The 23,234-nt window shown below is 37.7% G+C and overlaps 1 protein-coding gene across 1 annotated transcript in view; it reads left to right on the forward strand.

Moving 5' to 3' along the window:
- Positions 1–230: 230 nt before the first annotated feature.
- The window catches only part of ppargc1a (peroxisome proliferator-activated receptor gamma, coactivator 1 alpha), a 563,573-nt gene continuing 540,569 nt past the window's right edge, over positions 231–23,234 (forward strand). Inside the window, exon 1 of the mRNA XM_073064905.1 lies at positions 231–1,825. Coding sequence (XP_072921006.1) covers positions 1,742–1,825 — 84 coding nt within the window. The 5' untranslated portion in view covers positions 231–1,741. The remainder of the gene's footprint in view (positions 1,826–23,234) is intronic.

Raw genomic sequence — 23,234 nt, forward strand, 5'->3', positions numbered from 1 at the left:
ACCTTTTTGAGTGAGACCACGGCTGAATGTTTGGGTGTATTAATAGGCTGTACTATAGTGTTGTGGAGTACAGGTTGATAGCAACGGAACTCTCCAAGGTTTCAGACGTTTCCATTACGTATTCGCCACCTGCATTGACACTCAGCTCATCATCCTCACATGACCTGGAAACACGCTTTTTATATCAACCTGTGCAGTCAGGAGGAAATATTTTGGAGGATGTTAAATAAGAGCTAGACGTTAAAAAACAAACTTGCAGACAGAACCTTTACCGCCGGCCTGATTTCCTATAAGGTGGTCGACTGAGAATAGAGGAACGTGGAGTTTCAGCATTTTATAAACAATCTCCAATTCTAGTCTGAGCGAAAGTGGTGGCCGGAATAACTATCTTTCATGCGAACTGGACAAGGGAAGTAGGATTGTGGCATTCCTTGGACTAAAACCGTGTGGCAGATATCGCGCTGTTGTCTAACTAGCCCCGGTAACGAGGCAATGATCTAGCGCCTGATCAGGGGAAGAGAACTATATTTTACATAAATGACGAGCTGGTGATCTAAGTTTAAAGCGTGCAGTTTGCCTATCGGAAGTTAAAAGCGAATTCGGGATTGCAAATATTGTTGGTGGCAGTTGGATTCACGCTAACGGCACTGATGTTCTTCGTCTGGAAAACTTACTGTAACCGGCTGGTGTTAAAGTGCCGATTTTAGTGCGGGCCCGGTAAGTTCTAAATAAACGGCTCCGTCTTCACTACGGACTGCCTCTGGACTCGTGCGAAGACTGTGAAAACAGTTCCGCAGGGAATTAAGTGATCGTCTTTGATACACTGTATAAACATGACCCCTGGCGGGAATTGATTCATTTAATATTACACCAGTCTTGTGGATCTGATCGCTGGACGTTCTCCTGGGACTAATAGTGAAAGTTAAAAGGAGAAGTGAGATCTCAGGTGCTGACCTCACTGAACAGGGGTGGCACAACCCCACGTACGCTCATTGCACCGTCTGGATTCGTGACCAACGCGAAGACGACACACTGTCAAGGGAAATAAATCAAAGGAAGAGATCCGTACCATTTCACTCTCAACGCCCCACGCCTTCCCATTCAGGGATCTCCAGTATCTGTGACAGCAATAGGTGCCCAATTGAAACAAAGTCTACCTGTAATTCCCAGCCCCCTCTGCTGGCCTTGCCAGGAAGCCGGGACCGTGCACGTGACACTTTTGCCTTATTTCCCAGGAGGAGAAATTACGAGAGAGGGAGGAAAAGTCTCATCGTGGTAATTTTCCCGTATTAACTGTGGCGCTCCGGAGCACGATTTTAAACCTCTAATCATCTACCTCTGAGTCTGACTTGACAACATTTGAACCACCCCCCCGGAGCAGTCTGTCTCTCCGGACTTGTGTCACGCTAGCTGGAGAAAGAAAGCGCGTTCCCGGCCGCCTGCGCGCGACTGCAGGTTGCACGAGCCCAGAGGGGGCTTCGCTCAGCGAAGCCAATCAGCGGCCGAGCTTGGTGCTTGCGGTGCACCGCGCGCCACTGATAGCAGGGGGCGTGCAACAGGTGGCCCGAGAGGCTTCAGCTTGGCGCGGTTCAGCTGCGTGGGTCCAGGCGCGCGGCTGGACTCCGGACCGGGAGCAGGCGCTCGCTCACGTGACTGCGGCTCGGACAGCGACTGTGGGCGCTCGCTCCCGCGCTCAGCCCCGCACCCGCCTCCCTCCTCCCCATCCCATCGCCCACTGAGGATGGCGGGCTGTGGACTAAACGAAGACCTCTTCTTCTCCTCGTTTCTCTTCAGCTACATCAAGGAGAGCCCGTTCACTCAGCAGGTAAGTGGAAATAAAATGGGAGATTGGAGTGCTCGGTGGGCTCGTAGCATCCACTTAATATGCCGCTGCTGCCTGTTGGGTTAATTCTTTTTCACAGAGACCGAAAAGGGTAATTGCCACATTGCGAAAAGGGTGAGTGCAAACCGAGTTCACGGGTATCCTGTGAAGGGAAATGAACTTGTCAGTGCAAATGTTCATCTTGTGTACATTACCACACATATTTCCCCCAACAATTGCTGGAAGCGTGTCCGAAGCGGAATGCCATTTATGTAAATAATGCATGGACAGTAATACAGTAACTACGTAACCGAGAACTGTGAAAAGTGCATCGCGGAGGCTGGCAGGTGACAATTCTATTTGTGATAAGTGGGTTAGCATCAGTTTGGAGTGATTTTGTGTTCAAAAACCTGGAAAGATGGAAAGGCTTTTGCAGAAGTGTCTAGGTTAGCAACTCAATGTGAATCGGTTCAGACTCCTCGTGTGGCAAAAGTGCTGTTGATCTAATGGAAAAGGAAAGGCAGTCGAGAGTCACCGTCTCCAGGACACTCGAGACCAAACTTCCCGTTGCCAGTGTAATGTTACTGATTAGCCCCCGATCAAGAAACAGGGCAGGTTAATAATACATTAAACATAAAGGATAGAGGCGCTAACATTTGCGGGGTAAATTACTGTCTTAACTCGGACAGATATTCGGTGCTAACTCAATTACCATATATTTCAAACAACGTGCATCTTCTCAACGTGATCGAGGAATTATACCCCAAAAAGATTAATAAATCATATTTGGTCTGCCTTGCTGTCTGTGCGTTAAAATATCATGACTCTAGTAAAATATTCATTATTTGGTGCTTTAACCAAAGGTTGAAATAATAATGCAAAGTTCTCAGGCAGCTCCGTTACTTAGTGTGGTGCTTTCGAGTGGGGAGTCGGGGTTTGAAGCGTCTGATCATTTCACACTCTGGTAAACCACTGCCTGATGTAACCAGAAAGCGTTGTCCCTGTGGACGGCTATTGTTCTAATTACGTACCGCTAAGGGATCTAATGTACAGATAAGCCTGGGGAATTTCCAAGCTAGGATCAGAGCGTTGGCGCTAAAAGGTGGTGGTTTATTAGGAATATGGGGGTGGGGAATTGAAAGGGATAGTGGTTAATTTAGGTTAAAATTTAGGACATTGCTGGCGTTCATTAGCGACGGAAGTCGAACAAAACACTTTTACTCTGAACCGCTTTATATATTCGAAGTACTGAAGTATTTTGTTGCACACGCAACGTTTATCCGAAACGTTCGGATGTTATTAATTTTGGTTCTCCTCAGTAGCGGGTAGCGTTGTAATTAAGAGATTGACTTCTCACACACAATCAATCGAGCGGTAACTTTGATAAACTCAGCCACCAAGGCTAACACTTTTGCCTGAAGGGCTTAGTCATCTAATCATTTTCACGCTTCATGATAGCGACCAAACGTTGTTTCAGTCGAGTTGAAATCAAATTGTTTAAATATTTGATTGGCGTACACAGCGTTTGTGGGAGAGAACGCGGCGTGTAGGAACGTGAAATGTCAAGTGTTATTGAAAGGACTTCGATGCGGAAAATTTGAAGATGATATTCTGGCGTAATTCACGGAAGGTGACAGGGTGTAAATTTGGGCTAAGGATTACCAGCTCAGGTTCAGCGAAGGCTGAGGAGTTTGAAATTTCTCTTATTGTAAAACATGAGACGGAGAATTGACATTGGCGACACTGCGGAAGGCCACACACTGAATGAAGGCTGATTCTTACAGCTTCAACATAATTAGTAGTAAGCAACGTCGGATATTTGTTTTTTAAAGCATAGACTGTCCCGACGTTGTAACACAGGACTGGTGATCACGTTAGACAATTATTGCACAATAATATAGACTCTGCTTTACTGTCGCACCAGGTTAGATGAGCAAATAAATTTCAACCAAAAATCAGTTTCTAGAAAATGAAGCATCTCAAGAATATGTCCAGACTTCACTGACTTTTTAATCAAGCAGATTATTCGCAGGTCCTCCCTGTAACAGCAACTTAAGCTCAAACAAATATATTTAAAATATTATCATACTATAAGTTCGCAGGCTTTCTGAGGACGAGATTTGGCTTTTGCCATGACTTTTAAGCCCTGCTTGTCTGTTCAAGACGACCAACGACTAGCCTGGTAGTGGGAGAAAAGGTAAACAGCCTGCTTAGTAGAAATGTCTTCGTGTGTTCCCAGTGTTTTCCACGAAGGCTGCGCAGCTCCAGTATTATTTAGGCAGGTGCATGTGCAGCAGGTACGATGACCCATCCCTTTGTGATAACTTCATAGCAAGGTTATATCAGAGTTTACATAATTTCACTGTTAAATGGCAAGGTCGATCATGGGATATTATTCCTTTTAACCTCATACCTAGTTTGTGACCATGGTTCTCTGTGTCTTCAAAGTTTAGTTGTGAACTAAGTGTGTTCTTTGTTCATCAGGTTTCTTTTACTTGGAGGGTTTGAATTCAGGTCCTGGGTGTAGATGAGAGTCGAAGAGAGTTACAGCATTCTATCAGGCTGTTAAGTCCACCAAGTCTTCACTGACTATCAACCACCCACTTAGAGGATCAATTAATTCCATCCATGCCATAAGCTTTCTGTGATTGTAAAGATGACTGTATTTTGGAGGTATTTTACTGTTTATGGATCTCCTTCAGGCTGTTAATATTAACAATATTAGGTTAATAATGTCATCACTTCTCTCCTGCCTATTTGATCATCAATAAGGACCATCCCTTCCCACATCTTCCCCTGATGTAGCTTGTGAATCTAATCTTGGTTCCATCTTATTGCATATTTCTGTGGACGTCCTCTGCAATTTCACTTAAAACATGTTTCAATTTCACGTGCACATGGTTGAGACTGACTGATGGTCCAATATTCACAAGCGGTTGGGCAAAGCCGTCCTCCGGTGTTAAATGGAATTTTCTTTCTACTTTTGTAAACTTCGGGCCCTAGCTGTACAATGTTTGAAACCAAGACGGATAATCCACTGCATATTATATTTGGCCATAGGTTATGTTGTTGTCCTTCTATACGTGCCCTTTTAGCTACCTTTGAATTTCACCTCAGTATGTTGCCATGCTTTAGCTAAAACTCCCTTTCATGCCTAAACTATCTTTAAATACTGTATATTTGTTCTGATTAGGCTCCTAGTTGGCCTCCCGTATTTTGTCCTCAACAAGCCTGACGTCATCTAGTCCCTAATTTATGTTTATTCTAATCTCTCTTTCCTGTCCATGACTGGCAGTTATGGTTTCAGCTATCATTCTGGTATTGCCTTGTAGAGCCCTTCCACCTCCCTACTTTTCAATTAGCTTTTCAGATGATCCTACTTCCTGCACCTGAAATGAAGCTGTAAGGTTATGGAAAGAACTATATAGATTCATGTTCTTTTTATTTTTACCAAATGATTGTTGAAGCTATAATATTTCATTTAGACCGTAACAAATAGTACATTACTTGCATTTAATGCCCACGTGAGACTTTGGTATTTTTATAGTGTTATAAAATTATTTTATAAGGGGTTGTTTCTGCAAATAAAAATTCTAATGCTATATTTAATATTTTTGGATTTATTTTGCTACTTAAAATCATTCTATAAATTAAGTTTGTGTCTCTTTAATTGTGTTTCTTGATATTTATGGTTAACTGAGAACTTCAAATCTATTATTGGTCAAGCATTTTTGTAAACTATTTTTTTAAAGCACTGTTTTCAATGTCTGTGTGTAGTAATTGTCAACTTCTACGAATAGCCTTTGAAACTTGAAGCAGGTGGTATTGTGAAGCTGTGTGTGCTGCAGAGTTATTGGATGATGTTACATGACCAAGATTTCCAGAGAACATATTGAATGGAGGTCACTAAGTGAACATAAATTTGGAGTGAGAGATAATCCAAATCCTTTGTGCATTTCCTAATGTCTGGTTACAAATCAGCACTGGCACACAAATTTTTCCTGGTTGCCAGCTTAGTTCCACAGCTGGATATAATGTTTAGCTAGACAGAGCCAAGTGAAAGCAGAAGTAAGTAGATTACAAAAGTGGATGTTAAAAGTGCAAAATCACATCACGTTACATCTACAGTACATAAAATCACTTAATACATAATGTATATTGACAGTGGTTGTTTATAATAATTTTAATAACAGTTAAGATTATAGTTTTACAATGTTCTGATGTCCAACTTAAATTTGGTGATATGTTGACATCAAAAATGCTTGGATCTGGTTCATGGATATCATACGTTGATCACAGGTGCTAGTTTGATGTATGGTAACTTTGCTAGTTAATGACTTTTCCATTTTTTTTGCATTCCTCTCAGAGGTGCTGATTTGTGTTGGTAAGAGAAGAATTTCAGTCTTGGGAAATGGAATATTTTACAGCTTATTGTAAATCTTATCTGTACTTTTCCCAGTGTTAAAGTATCCTTTTCGAGTTTGGTGGCAGACTGTATACGGTATTTGAAGTGCAGATTTATCAAGATTTTGTATTGATTTCAATGTTTTCTTTCACTCTTTTTGTATTTTGTTCCTCTAAAAAAAGAAAAACATACTTTGCTTGCATTCTCAACTTGTGTTGGTGCTTCAAACAAGTTATTCATGTTTACTTCCAAATTCTCAACCTGAACATTCAGTGAGTAGATGGTCTGTTTGTATCTCTTTCTAAAATGAGCATTCTAACACTTTTTATCAGATGGGTAGGAGTACAGATGCCCTTCATTTCCAATCTTGTAAATGAAATGCACAAAAATGTTATTTATTTTGTAAACCTATTATTTGGAGAATTCTATAAAGATGTTTCTCAATATATTTACTCTTGTGATTTATCTTATCAATTTCATTTTTCTGCCGCCTTCAATTGTAATTTGTTCTCATGACCAGCTATTTACATAAATAAAATTGCAAGAGGTGAGAATTTCATTTGTAGACCATTGTGTCTGCTTTCCAGTGCTTCCAATTTCTCAGGCTTTGGAAATAGATATGCTGACTGTTTATCTGCATTTTTCTTTGTTTTGTGTCTCTATTGCATGCCTACACTGAATTGATTGTGTACATTTATGACTCTTACTAATTACTATTTTACAACGTTGATGAGAAAGTAACGCCTGCTTTCTGTATGGGAATAATACTGCTTGTATGGACAACATGGCATATTGTAGATCTGGACATCACTGAAGAAGGCATTTATTTTCCTGCCCTGTGCTTTGTGCGCATTTTTCAATAGTGCCATTCACCCTGTACCGTTACTGTAGTTATGTGAATTTTCCAGCTGAAGTGTGCATACATATATTTCTCTCCAAGTCTAGTTTTGAACTGGCCATTGTTGTGTACTTAATATTTAAGTAATACTGTAATTACATTTTAAGCATGTAAAATAATCATTTAAATAATTCATTATGGGTTATACGTAAAAGTAAGTGAATTGCATATGTCATGATGCTACCATGAGATGAGTGCATGCCTCACTTAAAGTAAATACAAAGTCAGACTCTCAATTTGTACTTCTTTGCTTTCCTTTCCATTAATTTTGTGTTTTGGAGTTACAAAACACTGGTGATGAGGTATTTTAAAAACAAATCTGAGACAACTTCTTACCTGTTGAAGCACAGTGAGACATTGGAATTTAAAAAAAAGTGCAATACATGTCCTTTGGAAGGAAAGATAATCAAGTTTAAAAAAAAAAATAGGCAGAAAGGTGGGTCGTAAATAGTGAGTACCGGGTGATAATAGTCATTTTAAAAAAAGCAGAAATTGCTGGCTACAACAGAAAGATAGACGTGTTCCATTTCACAACAGATAAATGGATTTTGTATACTGAATGGATTGAGCAGTATTTTAAAGCAAGTGCCAATTTTACTGATTGCATTGGATTTAAAGCCATAAGTTTGCTTTGAAGTTTAACTGTTCCAACCAAACTAGCTGAAATGAGCTTTGCTGATATCATGAAAGTAATGCAGGAACTTTTAGAACTGAAGTTGTTGTTAATTGCTGAATCCTTTAGGTTTCATAAATGGAATCAAAATGAAGGGAAGTCCATTTCATCTTACATAGCTGCATTAAAGAGATTGTATGAACATTGTCTGTTCAATGATAGATTTAATAATGCACTGAGAGATCGCTTAGTTTGTGGAATCTTGCAAGAAAGCACTCAAAAACAGCTCCTAACTGAAGCACAACTTGCATTTAAAAGAGCAGTTGAAATAGCTATATCAATGGAAACAGCAAAGAGGGACTTCAGTCAGGCGTGAATGTGAGCATGAACAAAATTGCAATGTTTAAACAGAAACCAGCTTGGCTGAACAAGTAGTATTACCATTATGGCAGGGGCTGATATACACCAGACCAATGTAGGTTTAAATGCAGAACTTGCAGAAAATGCCACAAAGTAGGACACATACAAAGAACATGTTTGGTAGACAAAATAAATGGACTGCACAGTGAAGAGAAAAGCTTAACAAGTCAAGTTGCAGTTTTAAGTACAAAAGCACTAATCTGCACGCTGTTAATGAAAAATGTGATAATGATGAGAGTGACTCAGGACTGAGTAGCCTTGAGATTTTTAATGTGAAAACTAACATGAGACAAGCAAATGACTTACACCAGAAGTGAACAGGAAATTAACTAAAATTGAATTGGACACTGGCTTGGCTGTTTCAGTCATTCCATAAAATAAGTTTGAACAGCATTTCAAAGATACTGAACTGAAGCCTGCAGATATCCAATAAGAACTTGTACTGGAGAAAAGGTACTGTCCTGTAGGAATGACATTTGTAACAGTGAAGTACAACAACTATCAAACCACTCTGGGCTTGCATATGGTAAAAGAAACAGGAGGGCCAGCATTGTGGGGTCATGATTGGCTGAGCCAACTGAACTTCATTGTCTATACATCTATTGTTTGCATGCCAGATTTCATGCAATAGAGTCAATTGAAAGCGAATTAAGAAAGGTATTGGATGATGCCAAAACTGCCTCCAAGCTGTACACCATGAGCTGTCGCCCAACTGAGGACATGCAGGTGTGGGTGCCAGCCTCTGTGCCTCTAGTTGAAAGCGTATTAACCAAGGAAGGACCATGCTGCTCAGAGGAATCATGAAAGCGAGGAATTCAGTTTTCTGACTACAACAGTTTTTGTAGGCAACATATTTGAGAAAGCTTCCATTATGCTAATCAAGCAGTTTCTTGAGAAATGTGGCTTGGTTTTAAGCTGGGAGAGAGTTCAAGAAGTTTCAGGAAAGTTCAGTTTTTGTGAGTGTAAAGAACCAGAATCTACTCGGTGTGCATTAAGATTATTGCAAGAATTTCAAGTGGGAGACAAAAAGCTGCTGGTAAAATTTAGATGCAGAGAGCAAAGCCCAGCTAGATGAATGGAAGGCCAAAAGGAAAGGAGTCAATGGAAATGGGAAAACAGAGGATTTGTCAGATGATGTTGTGAATGAGGAAAACAAGAGGAGCTATCAGATTGTAAAAGGAGCAATAGAGAATAGTTAATAAGAGAATACTTCAATGAATTAAATGTACCTTCCCAAGAGCAAGATGTAGACCCTAGAAAGAAGAAAAAGGAAAAGAAAAGGATGGTATAAGTGATTTGCAAATGGAAGGAGACAAATGAGACCTAATTTCTTGAAAAATTAGCAAATTCAGTGATACAAAAAACTAGAAGAAGAAAAAGGAAGGCAAGAAAAGGAAAGATGGAGTTGAAAAGGAGAAAAGCAAGCATCAAAGTAGATCCAGAAAGAAAAGAAGAAAAGTTTTTGGAATCACTTTCTGCAGTCCCAGAGTCAACTCCTGCAACCAGCATAGAGGAGGCCCTAGAACTTGAGATTGTTTGACATCCATAAGTCTCACCTGCCAAGCAGAGTGATTGCCCTTGTCAGCAAAGACATTATCCCACAGGAGTAAGAAAGCCTCCACAGCAATTCAATCTGTAGGCCTGAATGGGACAATTTAAAATTTTCTGTGCTGTGGATGTCTGTACAGTAGTTGTATTATATAGTATACTGTATATACAGTATAGTTGGGATGCAGTCTATATTGCATTGGAGTTTGTGGCTAAGCAAGGAGGAGTGTTGTGTATTTAATATTTCAATAATATTTGAATGACATGGATGCTTTTGATTAAGCATTTTTGTTAAAGTAATTCATTAAAGGTTATATGTAAAAAAAAAAGTGAGTTATATAATGTCATGATACTACCACCTGATATGTGTGTGACTCATTGAAAGTAAACATGAAGTTAGACTTGCATTTTGGACTACTTTGTTTTCCCTTCAATCAATTTTATGCTTTTTTAAGCTGGTAAGGAAGGCGGGCTCTGTCGTGGGCAAAGTACTGGAGAGTTTAACATCGGTAGCTGAGCGAAGGGCGCTGAGTAGGCTACGGTCAATTATGGAAAACTCTGAACATCCTCTACATAGCACCATCCAGAGACAGAGAAGCAGTTTCAGCGACAGGTTACTATCGATGCAATGCTCCTCAGACAGGATGAAGAGGTCAATACTCCCCAATGCCATTAGGCTGTACAATTCAACCGCCAGGACTTAAGAACTTTTTAAAAGCTATTATTAATGCTTTTTGAGATAGTGATTTAGATGCATATCATATTTTTTTACTGAGTTAAGTATTGTATGTTATTAGTTTTGCTACAACAAGTGTATGGGACATTGGAAAAAAAGTTGAATTTCCCCATGGGGATGAATAAAGTATCTATCTATCTATCTATCTATCTATCTATCTATCTATCTATCTATCTATCTAGAGTTACAAAATGTAACAACCATCATCATTGTTTCAGGTAATAAGTTCATAATGGTTTCCTATCATAAAATATATCCCCTTATCATCCCTAGTTTTTTCTCTGTTATCTTTAAATCTGGGTCTGATGACTAGCAGTTCTCCTGACAATACAAATAGTTTCTTTACATCTACTCTGTTAAACCATTCATAATTTTGAATACTTCTTTTAAATTCCAAACCTCTATTCATAAGTAGATAGCAATCCAATAATTGGTAAACATCCCATGGCTTTTGGTCCATTAAAATTAATGGAGAGAAAAGCATTGACAGCTTGTTTACAATTTCCTGCAATGCATAACCTGTACGTGCACAGTTGTGGAATCTCAACATAACTGCCCAGGAAATTGTATTCAGAGATGCTTCCCACTTCTCTCCCCAATGTTATTTTGAAACTGATACTACCTTTTTATTGTGATCAAATACTATATGAAAATGTTTAACTGAGTTTTAGAAAAAGCACCTTATCTAAGTAGTTGTCTGTTGCTACCTGATGTAAATGGCAGTATTAAAATATCTTTTATTTTTGCATTGTTTACTGATGTTGCAAATTAAATTAATCTCAGACATGTTGCATGCAGCACTGCGCCCAATGTTTTAGGTTGATTGGGAGCAAACTTCCAGACAAAATTGATGACCAGGGATTTTAGGAGACATTGCAGAGCTTTTTTTATTTATTTGATTGTGATCTATATTATATTATGAAGTGTTGGGAAGAAATAGTAGAAGTCTTCCTAGTCATAGACGCTCAAACAGGGAAACATCTCAGAATATCAGTTGTTTAATTAGCGGCACTGAATATAAAGTTTACAAAAATAAAACGCTTCATAGAGGGCCACACAATTTTGCTGCAAGATTCAAGGTCAGCCTGATTTACATGACATGAAAACATTTTGTCTCATGCTAAATCTGCAAAAAGCAGTGCAGTTGTTTACTTTCATGTTGGGGTAAACTATTTGGGTGGTGGGTCAGGCGATTATGAAGTTAAGTGTGCTTTGCCATAAAGTACAATTTACTAAAGTATATTTTCAAAGAAACAAACATATTACTACCATCACTAAATTCTTGTTCATCAGATCAGCAATAACAACAGAGGTGGATGGCTTTAATATATTGTTGTTGGGTCTATTTCAGCTTGGCTGCTTTTGCTGTCTCATCCCTTTTGACATTATCTATCGTATACCTTGATGGCCTTTCTCAGATTCCTGTTGCGTGCACAGTGCTGTGAAATATTTCTGGATGTTTCAGTTCTTGAAACTTGCTCAAGTTATTATATCAGGTTTTTTTAAATCTTCTTGTACAATCCATAACTCACATTCACCCAACAATCAGAATGCTGTCACATCGAGTCTCAATTGCATGGTCTTAAGCGCAAAATTTAGGATAATATACAGTGCAGTACTGAAAGAGTCCTGTGCTGTTAGAGGTACCATATTTTGACTTTAAAGTGAGATTCCATATATTTTGTCCTGGTCATAAAATAGTGCATAGCACTATTTAAAGAAAAAATAGCCAGTAGAGTTCATTCCTGGTCAATATTTATGACCAAAATACGAATGATCATTATCAGGTTGCTGCTGTACAACGCTTAAGTACTTGCATGGCTGGAAAACTCCAAAGATCGTGAAGTGTGCTATATACAGTGTCTATAAAAAGTATTTCACCCCCCCAGAAGTTTTTGTGTTTTATTGCTTTACAACATTAAATCACAGTGGATATAATTTGGCTTTTTTGACACTGATCAACAGAAAAAAATTCTTGTGTCAAAGTGAAAGCAGATCTCTACAAAGTGATCTAAATTAATTAAAATACAAAACACAAATTACTGCAGAAATATTCACCCCCTAAATCATCACTGGTGCAGCCAATGGGTTTAAGAACTCACATGATCAGTTAATTGGCGATCACCTGTATGCATTCAAGCTGTTTCGATTGATTGTAGTAAAAATACATCTATATCTGGAAGGTCCAACTGCTGGTGAGTCAGTATCCTGGCAAAAACTACACCAGGAAGACAAAAAAAAACCACTCTAAGCAACTCTGCAAAAAGGTTATAGAAAAGTACAAGTCAGCAGATGGATACAAGAAAACTTCCAAGTCACTGAATATCCCTTGGAATACAGTTAAGTCAATCATCAAGAAATGGAAAGAATATGGCGCAGCTGTAAATCTGCCTGGAGAAGGCTGTCCTCAAAAACTGAGTGACTGTGCAAGAAGGGGACCATCAAGAGACCTATGACAGCTCTGGAGGTGTAACAAGCTTCAGTGGCTGAGATGTGAAATTGCGCATAACAACAACTGTTGTCCAGGTGCTTCATCAGTCACAGCAATAAGAAAGCCACTATTGGGGGGTGGGGGAGGACTCACATGAAATTCAGCTAGAGTTTGCCAGAAGGCATAGGCAGGTGGGTGGACTCTGAAGTCAGCTGAGAGAGGAATCTATGGTCTGATGAAACCAAAATTGAGTGTTTTGACCATCAGACTAAATGCTATGTTTGGCATAAGCCAAACACCGCGCATCATCAAAAATGCATCATCCCTACTGTGAAGCATGGTGATGGCTGCATCATGCTGTGGGGATGCCTCACCGCATCAGACCCTGGAAGGCTTGTGAAGGTAGAGGGTAAAATGAATGCAGCAAAATACAAGGAAATCCTGGAGGAAAACCTGATGCAGTCTGCAAGGGAACTGCGACTTGGGAGAAGATTTGTTTTTCTACAAGACAATGACCTGCAGCATAAAGCCAAAGCTATACAGGAATGGCTTAAAAACAACAAAGTTAATGTCCTGGAGTGGTCAAGTCAGAGTTCAGAGCTCAATCCAATTGAGAATTTGTGACTGGACTTGAAAAGGGCTGTTCACTCACAATCCCCAAGCAACCTGACAGATCTTAGCAGTTTTGTAAAGAAGACTGGGGGTGAGTAATTATGCAATCAATCATTTTATGTTTAATAATTGTAATAAATTTAGATCAATTTGTAGAAATGTCTTTTCACTTTGACATGAAAGGGTTTTTTCTGTTGATCAGTGTCAAAAAAGCCAAATTAAATCCACTGTGATTCAATGTTGTAAAACAATAAAACATGAACATTTCCAAGGGGGATGAATACTTTCTATGGGCACCATAAATGCAAGATCTTTTTTTAAATAATTTTCCTTTTACATTTCTTATATAACACTTGATTTATTTGTGCCCTCCATTTACAAGCAGAGGCTAATGCTGATCTAGAATTTATTGTTAAATTAACAACATTTAATTGGTCCATATTGTCATTATTACCTTAATTATCTGGCAATTTGGGGTATGGAGGAAATACACAATATATTGTGAATCATCATATGTTGTTGGATGATTTGTGCTGTACTGCTTTTAGGCAAGTAAAAATTTAGCTTGTGAATTCATGATGCTGCTACTTTTGCACCTTGTTGCAGAGCATACCATAGAAAATTAAGCCTGCTACTTAACAGCTAAAGTAACAAGGAGATTTGTATTCATGCAGTCTTTCAATCTTGTTGGTCCCGAAAGGAAGAAATTAAACACCGGAATTCTTATTCCTATGACAGTAAAATCTTGTTCAGGAATTAGATTCTGCAAATGACTAGGACACAGCAAAGGAATGGGAAATCACTTAAGCATATCAATTTTTCAAAAAGATATAGTAAATGTTTTTGGGCCAAATGGCCTAATAGTACTCCTGTGTCTTATAGTTTTGCATTTCATAAATAAACTTTGTGGTGATTGAAACTTTTTGTCATCTGTATCAGATGATGCAATGAATTTTAAGTCCACTGATAATGAAAAGACGAAAAATTGTAGCAGTTTGTTTTTGAGTTTATTATGTAACCTGAAGTCAGACTGAGACATGACAACTGCTTTATGAAACATGTTCAGGTCCTTGCAATTAAATTTCCAGTGAATACAAGAAACCAAACTACTCATCATTTGGGTCTCACTTGAAGATGATGTGGTCCAAGAAGTTTTGGAAAGATAGAAATTCTAAATACTGCAATTAATGAATCTGAAAGTAAGAAGTAGGAAATTTTGGAACTCACCATGATCTGTGAAATGAATCATCATTTTCATTAGATGAAAAACACTTCATTCTTGGTTCAGAAACAAATTCCTACAATGTTGTAGGGAATGCCCTGATGAGACTAGGCACATGTTCAAATAACTTAAATCTAATTAACTACAGTTTGCATTCAATATTCTTGTTTATATTTGGATTGTTAAGCTATATCCTCGGTAGTATTGATGCATTATTGAAGCAAATCTGCTAATGGAAAACACTTACTGTACATCACAAATGAAATATTGCTGCATCATCTCTAGTAAAACCATTGCGTACCTAAATATTGAGTTTGTTCTTGTGTAACTGTAGAATGCTTCCATAAGAACATATGAAGTCATATTAACCTAGTGTTAATTTTATTTCTAATATGTTAGTGTACTTATAATATACAATCATATATGGCTATGCATGCAATGGTTTGTACACATATAACGCTCTGATTTTCTCTAAAAGACATCTACAGGCTTTGGCTTAAGTACTGACCAGTCAGTAAGCAGAAGTATGGCGCTGCCTGTGTGATGGTCAGATTTACCTCATGCATGCCATCGTTATTTTTATAGCAAGCGTACCTGATCTGAGAAGATTTGTTGGTGATGTCGAGAGAAGGGAATCTTATCAGGAGACCTGGGTTTATTTGTATTGCTGCAGACATCACTCATCTTCGATAGGTCATTAGTATGTATTTAAATTAACTGTATAGGGTTCTAAATTATTTGACTTGTGTGCATAGGAGGTATATTATCATAAAATACCTGGGTGGATTTTTTTACTTCCCTGATTCCAGCCAGGAGAAACATTGTGAAATGCTTTTTTTTTGTTTAAACTTGTAAAGTATTGGATCTTGGGTTTTTGATGCAGCTGAAAGATTATGTCGTCAAACATACCTCCAGTGTAATGCAAAGTGGAACTCCTACATGCTGTGTCATCACATTTATTTAGGAAAGTATTTTTCTCTCCTATTGCCTCGTACTCTGATCAATTGTATGGACAGGTATGATATTCTCATATTTCTCCTTATACCATTGAGAGAACAGGCATTAACAGTTTTTTAGCCAACCTTTTCAAAATAGGGTAGCACTCAGTTTCAGTTTATTCTTAGCTGAGACTGAAAGCTGATTGCAAGAATAAGTATGTTAAGACAACTTGAAATATTTATAATCTAAACTTCGAAATCATTTATACTCAAGAATTTAGACCACCAGTATATTGTCAACCATAAACATGTGGTTAATATAGAAGAAACTATTCCTTAAGATATATTTTTCAGGATATTGTTTATTTGAAATACTGATCTGTTTAAGAAAAATAATATTCTAATATAACTGTTGTGAATATCATCATTATTGCAAAGATGTTATTTTTATTAAGTTTTTACTCATTATTTCCTGAACACTAATAGACTTTGGTTACTTTTATTTTAGAATTAAAAAAAACATGTCATTTAATAAGGACTGAATAAAGGTTTATATATCAATGGCCCAATGCTAGTAAAAGCATTTATTTATGGTTTTGTATTTCAAATAGCATAGCTATCATAATAAAACATGCACTTTATATTCTAAATTTAAAATAGCAAAATATTCAAACATGCTTCACTGGATCTACAGTATATTACACAAAATTTATGAAGTGATAGGTAGTATTTTGTCTCCTGTTTCTGTGAATTTGGATTGTCACACATATCAATCGAGTTGCTGCTGTAATGCAGATTTTGTACAAGATGTCAGTCACATAAGGCAGCTGTTATGATTCCAATGTAGCAGAGAAAACTTAGTTGTGGTGATTTTCATTCTTTCTCCTGTATGGTCATTAGCAAACATGCAATTTTCTCAAGAAAGATAATCTTTTATTTGTTTCTGGAGATATCACTGCTAAATTCGACTATATATCTATTTCTTCTAATCCTAGTTAATCTGAAAATATTGAGGGTATCTTTTTTTCCCTAATAATTATTTTTACTATGGCACACTGTCATTACATAGAACATGTTCTGCTCCTGTCACTTGTGGAAAGACCAGGGAAAACAACTATTTTGCCAAAGGGTATTAATATACCAATTGGTGCTTACACAACTTGCTGTCTGAGAGGGCATCACACTGCCTGAGTGCAGGGTGGAGGCAGGTGATCTTACAACATTGAAGAGGTATTTAGACAAGTGCTTGAATTTTCAAGGCACTGAAGGCTGTGGGCAGAATGCTGGTAAGTGAGATTAGAATAGATGAGTGCTTGGTAGGTCAAGAGGACTGTTTCTATGCTCTGACTGTATGAATGTACAATAATTCCAGACATCGGTTGTTAATTTTCATTATTCATGGGGCATCTAGTCCTGGAGTTGGATTTCAAACAGGAAGTTATGAATCCATCAGTTGAGCTTCTGCTGAAAAATTGATCTGATTTGGAAAGGAAAAGCATGAGATGGTATCGGTAAGTTATTTTTAAATGCCAGTTGAACTGCAGAAGGACTAACATGAGAAACTTGTGACCTTAATGTTTATAAATATACATTGAGTATGAGAGCTGTGCAGAATAGACTGGCCCCGTACCAAAAGACTAATTAAATTATCATTAATGTTTGCTTCTTGCACCAGATTTTTGTTCTGTAATTCTGAATTGCGATTCTTTGGGTCTCTTGCAATGGACTCACTGACACCATTTTTGAAGATGTGTAAGCACAGAGAATGGAAACAGCCACCTGTGTATCCTTATGATAGATAAAATCACAACAAAAAAACTTTCGTTGGAATATATCATCCATAGAAATGATCTACCGTACTTTTAACTAGAGTATTTTTAAAAACCTCATGATCTATCCATATGATAGGCCAGATGGAAACTAGATAAGAATGAACAGAGATAAACACCACTTAATCTGTGTAATATCTCCTGTTTTATGTTTATAATAAAGTTCTGGTGAGGTTCCATTAAAATGGGCTGATGAGTCTGTGTTAAATTCTATTGCCAGTACTTGAGGAACTAAATTTTAAAAAAGTAAATAATAATATATGCAAAGCTACTGATATCATAATGTGCAAACATGAGGAAATCTGCAGATGCTGGAAATTCAAACATTACTATCTCTTACTATCTTTCCTTTCGGTTAGTCCTGTCGAAGGGTCTCAGCCCGAAACGTCGACAATGCTTCTCCCTATAGATGCTGCCTGGCCTGCTGTGTTCCACCAGCATTTTGTGTGTGTTGATATCATAATGTGTTTTTTTTTAAAAAGAAGAATCAGAATCAGGTTTATTATCACCGGCATGTGTCGTGAAATCTGTTTCTTAGCAGCAGCAGTTCAATGCAATACATAATATAGAAAAAGAAAAGAAATAATAAATAAGTAAATCAATTACGGTATACATGTATTGAATAGATTGAAAACATCTTCCAAAACAGAAATAATAAATGTTAAAAAACTGAAGTAGTGTCCATGGTGATGGACCATCAATAACTCTCGGAGACGGGAGGCAACCGATAGGCTTTTATTAGCAGCAAAACGGAGCACAGCATCTCGGAGACTGAGGGGGGAGCAGTGCCTCCAATCGCCTTTATACCGGGGTCTGTGGGAGGAGCCACAGGAGCAGTCAGCAGAGGGGCGTGTCCAGACAGGTATACATAGTTTACCACACATGGGTTCAATGCCATTTTGGAATTAGATGGCAGAGGGGAAGAAGCTGTTCCTGAATTGCTGAGTGTGTGCCTTCAGGCTCCTGTACCTCCTACCTGATGGTAACAGTGTGAAAAGTGCATGCCCTGGGTGCTGGGCATCCTTAATAATGGACGCTGCCCTTCTGAGACATGGCTCCTTGAAGATGTCCTGAGTACTTTGTAGGCCAATTTGGAGCCAACTAAATTTACGAGCCTCTACAGCTTCTTTCAGTCCTGTGCAGTAATCCCCCACCATACCAGACAGTGATGCAGCCAGTCAGAGTGCTCTCCATGGTAGATCTGTAGAAGTTTTTGAGTGTTTTTATTGACATGCCAAATCTCTTCAAACTCCTAATGAAATATAGTAGCTGTCGTGCCTTCTTTATGGCTGCCTCAGTATGTTGGGTCCTCAGAGATCTTGACATCCAGGAACTTGAAACTGACCCCATCCGTGAGGATTGGTATGTGTTCCTTCTGGAAGTCCACAATCGACTCTTTTTGTCTTACTGATGTTTATGCAAGGTTGTTGCTGCAGCACCACTCCACTAGTTGGTATATCTCGCTCCTGTACGCCCTCTCAGCTCCATCTGAGATTCTACCAACAATGGTTGTATCATTAGCAAACTTATAGATGGCATTTGAGCTATGCCTAGTCACACAGTCATGGGTATAGAGAGAGTAGAGCAGTGAGCTAAGCACACCCCTGAGGTGCACTAGTGTTGATCGTCAGCAAGGAGAAGATATTATCACCAATCCACACAGATTGTGGTCTTCTGGTTAGGAAGTCGAGGATCCAATTGCAGAGGGAGGTACAGAGGCCCAGGTTCTGTAACTTCTCAATCAGGGTTGTTGGAATGATGGTGTTAAATGCTGAGCGATAGTCAATTAAACAGCATCCTGACATAGGCGTTTGTATTATCCAGGTGGTCTAAGGCTGTGTGAAGAGCCATTGAGATTGTATCTGCCGTTGACCTATTGTGGCAATAGGTAAATTGTGGTGGGTCCAGGACCTTGCTGAGGCAGGAGTTCAGTCTAGTCATGACCAACCTCTTAAAGCATTTCATCACTGTAGATCTGAGTGCTATTGGGCGATAGTCATTTAGGCAGCTCATGTTATCATAGTTGCCTTTTTGAAGCAAGTGGGAACTTCCACTCGTAGCAGTGAGAGGCTGAACCACCAAAAAAAGACAAATATTTGTAATTGCACATGAAAAGAAAAATAATAAAATGTTTTAAATATCAAGTTACTATTAAGAATTCATAGTAAAATAAGAAAAAGTAGGTGTTTTGTTTCCCCAAGTTAAGCCTGTTGTCCCAGAAATTAATCAGCCATAAAGATCTTTTGCCAAAAGGCAAAAGAGATCATGTAAAATTAGCATTTTCAGTCATTCCTTTCAAAGAAAATAATGACCTGAACAATTTGACAAGAAAACTGCACCTGCATTTAGTTAGATGTAGTATGGTTAAGATAAAAAGAGTTGTCACTATAAAGTGCCAAAAGTTCACATCTTGACTGACTAGTTATTGATTCAAGTCCTAACAGTCTATCAATCTCTGGTATTATGGATTTTTTTGATGACACTTTGAAGAGGATGATAAAAGCTGATCTCTCATAAGATTCATTTCTTAAAGAAAAATGGTTACTCCATGAATGATGAAATGGTATGTTTGTAATAACCCCACTTAACTATTTCTGACTGAAGAAATTCCTGAATGACCCTTTGAATTCTGTAAGAGAATTTAAACCTTTTTAAGCAAACTACTAAATTATTTTGTAAAATTATTTATTAGTCATTAATTTATTAAGTTCACTAATAGAATACTTCCTTTAAATCATATGAGGGACAGCACATGAAATGTAATTTCTTTCCAAATACTCTACTAGTTATAAGATAACATAAAATCACGAATATACAACAAATATTAAATTCTAATCTGTTGTTGTATTTCCTGTGAATTAAAAAAATAATTGTGGCATATCTAACAGCAGTGACCTAATACATTTTTCTTGTATGTCCTAGGCCATGTTATGGGGAATTCAGATTCATTTGTATATGTGTGTCTACTACTAGTCACAATGATGATGCTGTTTTAAATAACAAAGCATGTTCAATTCAGTTAGACAAAAAATAAATTGAATTCCACCAGACACTTGGCATTATCTACTATTGAGAATACTGATTGTAAAGATGGATTTCTTTGAAGAAATATAAATTTCATTGTCAGACCTGTAACATAAATATTTTTCTAATTGTGAAGGCATTTAGAATTTACCTGTATTTTATCCAAGTGCATGGGCAAAATGATGTGGCTAAGGGGATCAGCATTTATGATTAGTTTCCCACAACAAATACACAAATGAACAGGAATTTTCTGCTGTGCAACAATTATAGAAACTTTACAAATGAGGCAAAGTAATATCTTGTACCTGCTTTACACCTGTGTCCAGGGAGATTTTAATGGTCTTCCTTCACAGTCTGATTTGAGTTTTGCAGTGTTTACACTTGTTGACTTCCAATCTTGGAGCATAATCCTGCAGGCATCCGAAAGAGATGGCAAATGATCAATTCTTTGTTAATCTGCAACATGCTGTGTGGATCAAAGGACGCTGCTGCTCTTGTATTGAGATATTTAACATTGACCGATTTTGTGAACTTAATGGCTGAGAGATAAATATTTTTACTGATGACAACGATTGACAATGATTGTTATGTATCGGAAAACGTGGACTAGACATGGGAAACTTGCAAGAGAGAGAGAACACTAACTGTTCGTCTGTTCAGGAGGAATCTAAGATTAATTTGTCTAAAATGTCTCTGCATCCTATTTCATTTTGATTATTTTCTAGTTTTTTTTTCTCAGAGACAAAAGGCATGCAAATAAATAATGTGGAAATTATATAGACATATTATTTAATGTTATATTAAATAATATCTGTTATGATATTTAATCCATTGCTAAACTGTACTATTCTATCAATCCTCTCCTCCTCCTTGTGGAACGTTGGCTGCCTAGTCAGCAGTGATACTCATCCATTGTACCAAATATTTGAGATTTCATTCCAAAGTTATTGGGAAACATTTTTGGATATGGTAACTAGCTGTAAAAGCAAAACCTGCTGTAAGACTTTATTGAATTGTGCAAAAAGCAAGTGTATTCAATTGTTCTTTTTCCTCCAACTATATTACTGAGAGAGCAGACAAAAAAATTGATGTATACTTGTCCATGTAAATACTTTAAAAATCTATGTTAATAGGGAATGAAATTGATTAGAAAATTGGCTTTAAATAAGAAACAGGAGATAGTCATTGATGGGAACTTTACAGGTCGAAACGAAGTTATGGGCATGGTACCAAAGATCTTTCTCCAGACCACTATACTCATTATATAATATATTGACAAATATTATTAAAATATTGTACAGAATTATGAATGATACTTAAATAGGAAGCGGGCCAGTTACTAAATTCTAAAAGATCTTGATCTTTTGGGCAACTAGGTTAGAAGTCAGAAGTTGTAATTCATTAGCGTAGTAAGGGACCATTAAAGGGATTGAATATTAAATCTTGTACTTTCTGAATGGCTGGTCACTTAACAGAAAGGATGTTGAGATTCTGAATGGCTTCAGAGCTGAGCATGAGAAATGATCCTGGAAATGAAGACTTTGAGTTATTTGGAGATATGAAAGAAATTAGGCCCATTTACTTGGGGAAAACAAACCTATTGATAGTTTAAAATTGAAATTGGCAAAAAATGGAACCATGCAAATGATATACATACAATAGTGATGGTTGAATAAAAGTTGGTATGTCTACTAAATGAAATGAATACTTCAAATATGAATCATTGTGAATCATGCTAGTTGTTGAAACTGAAGTTAACCCTCTATCAAAACCACAAGTGTAGTGAAACTTGAGATGTTGAGGATTTACTGATAATTTGTAATTCTAATTTTTCTTTGCTTTGGACTCCACATGGAATCCAGTGGCCCAGTGGCAGAGCTTAGTTTTGCTTGGATTCTCGGGCTTTTGAATTGCAACTCATCTCCTCCTTCACTTCAGACCTGACGAAGGATCTGACAGCCCAATGGTTTTAACAGGTTTTTATAAGATAAAGATTAAGGAGGGAAGGGAAAGGTAAATTGCTCTTTTAAAATTAATTTGCCCTATTTTAGTTTTACATTTTTACTTATTTCTAACTTTTTGTCTTATGAACTTTAGAATTTAATTTTGAAGACAGTGGTACATTTTTCTTTTACTTATTTACTTCAGTTTTAATAATAATAATTAACAAGTGAATTGTAGCCTTAACAGCAAATAAAGCTTTGCTTTCAGCTTTGATTTCCATCAGGTATCTTGGGGGGTTGAACCTATTCCTCTGCTGTATGTACAGACACTATCTGAGTATGACTGCTGGTATCCAGGGGTTCAGAGGATCATCAAAATGTGTCCTTCCTATCTGGTCTAGGTAGGTACGAGTGGGTGATGTCTGCAAGCTGCAATTCCATCCTCTGTGTTGCTGGGAAGGCTGGCTCCCAGTTGATTGGCAGATTAAGAATAATGCAACATCTCTCTGGGTGCAAGTGACCTGGCTCTGCTCTTGAAAGGCCTCGACAGCTGGTGAGGTCATGCTCCTAGGCTCATTGTTTGTCCAAGAGTTTGCTGATCTGTTTTAAGTAACACTTTCTCAATCTATCTACTAAAAGTAGCTTGTGTTTTAGCAAAGAAATTTTCATTCTAAATCTAAATAGAAAATCAGCTGCAACTCCTGCCCCTGATAAATAACTCAGGACTATTGCTAGTAAATATCTACATGTTGATGTGTATGGTCCAGTTCAGGAATGACTGGTGTCCTCCACC

This window comes from Hemitrygon akajei, chromosome 13, assembly GCF_048418815.1.
Source record: "Hemitrygon akajei chromosome 13, sHemAka1.3, whole genome shotgun sequence".
NCBI lineage: Eukaryota > Metazoa > Chordata > Chondrichthyes > Myliobatiformes > Dasyatidae > Hemitrygon > Hemitrygon akajei.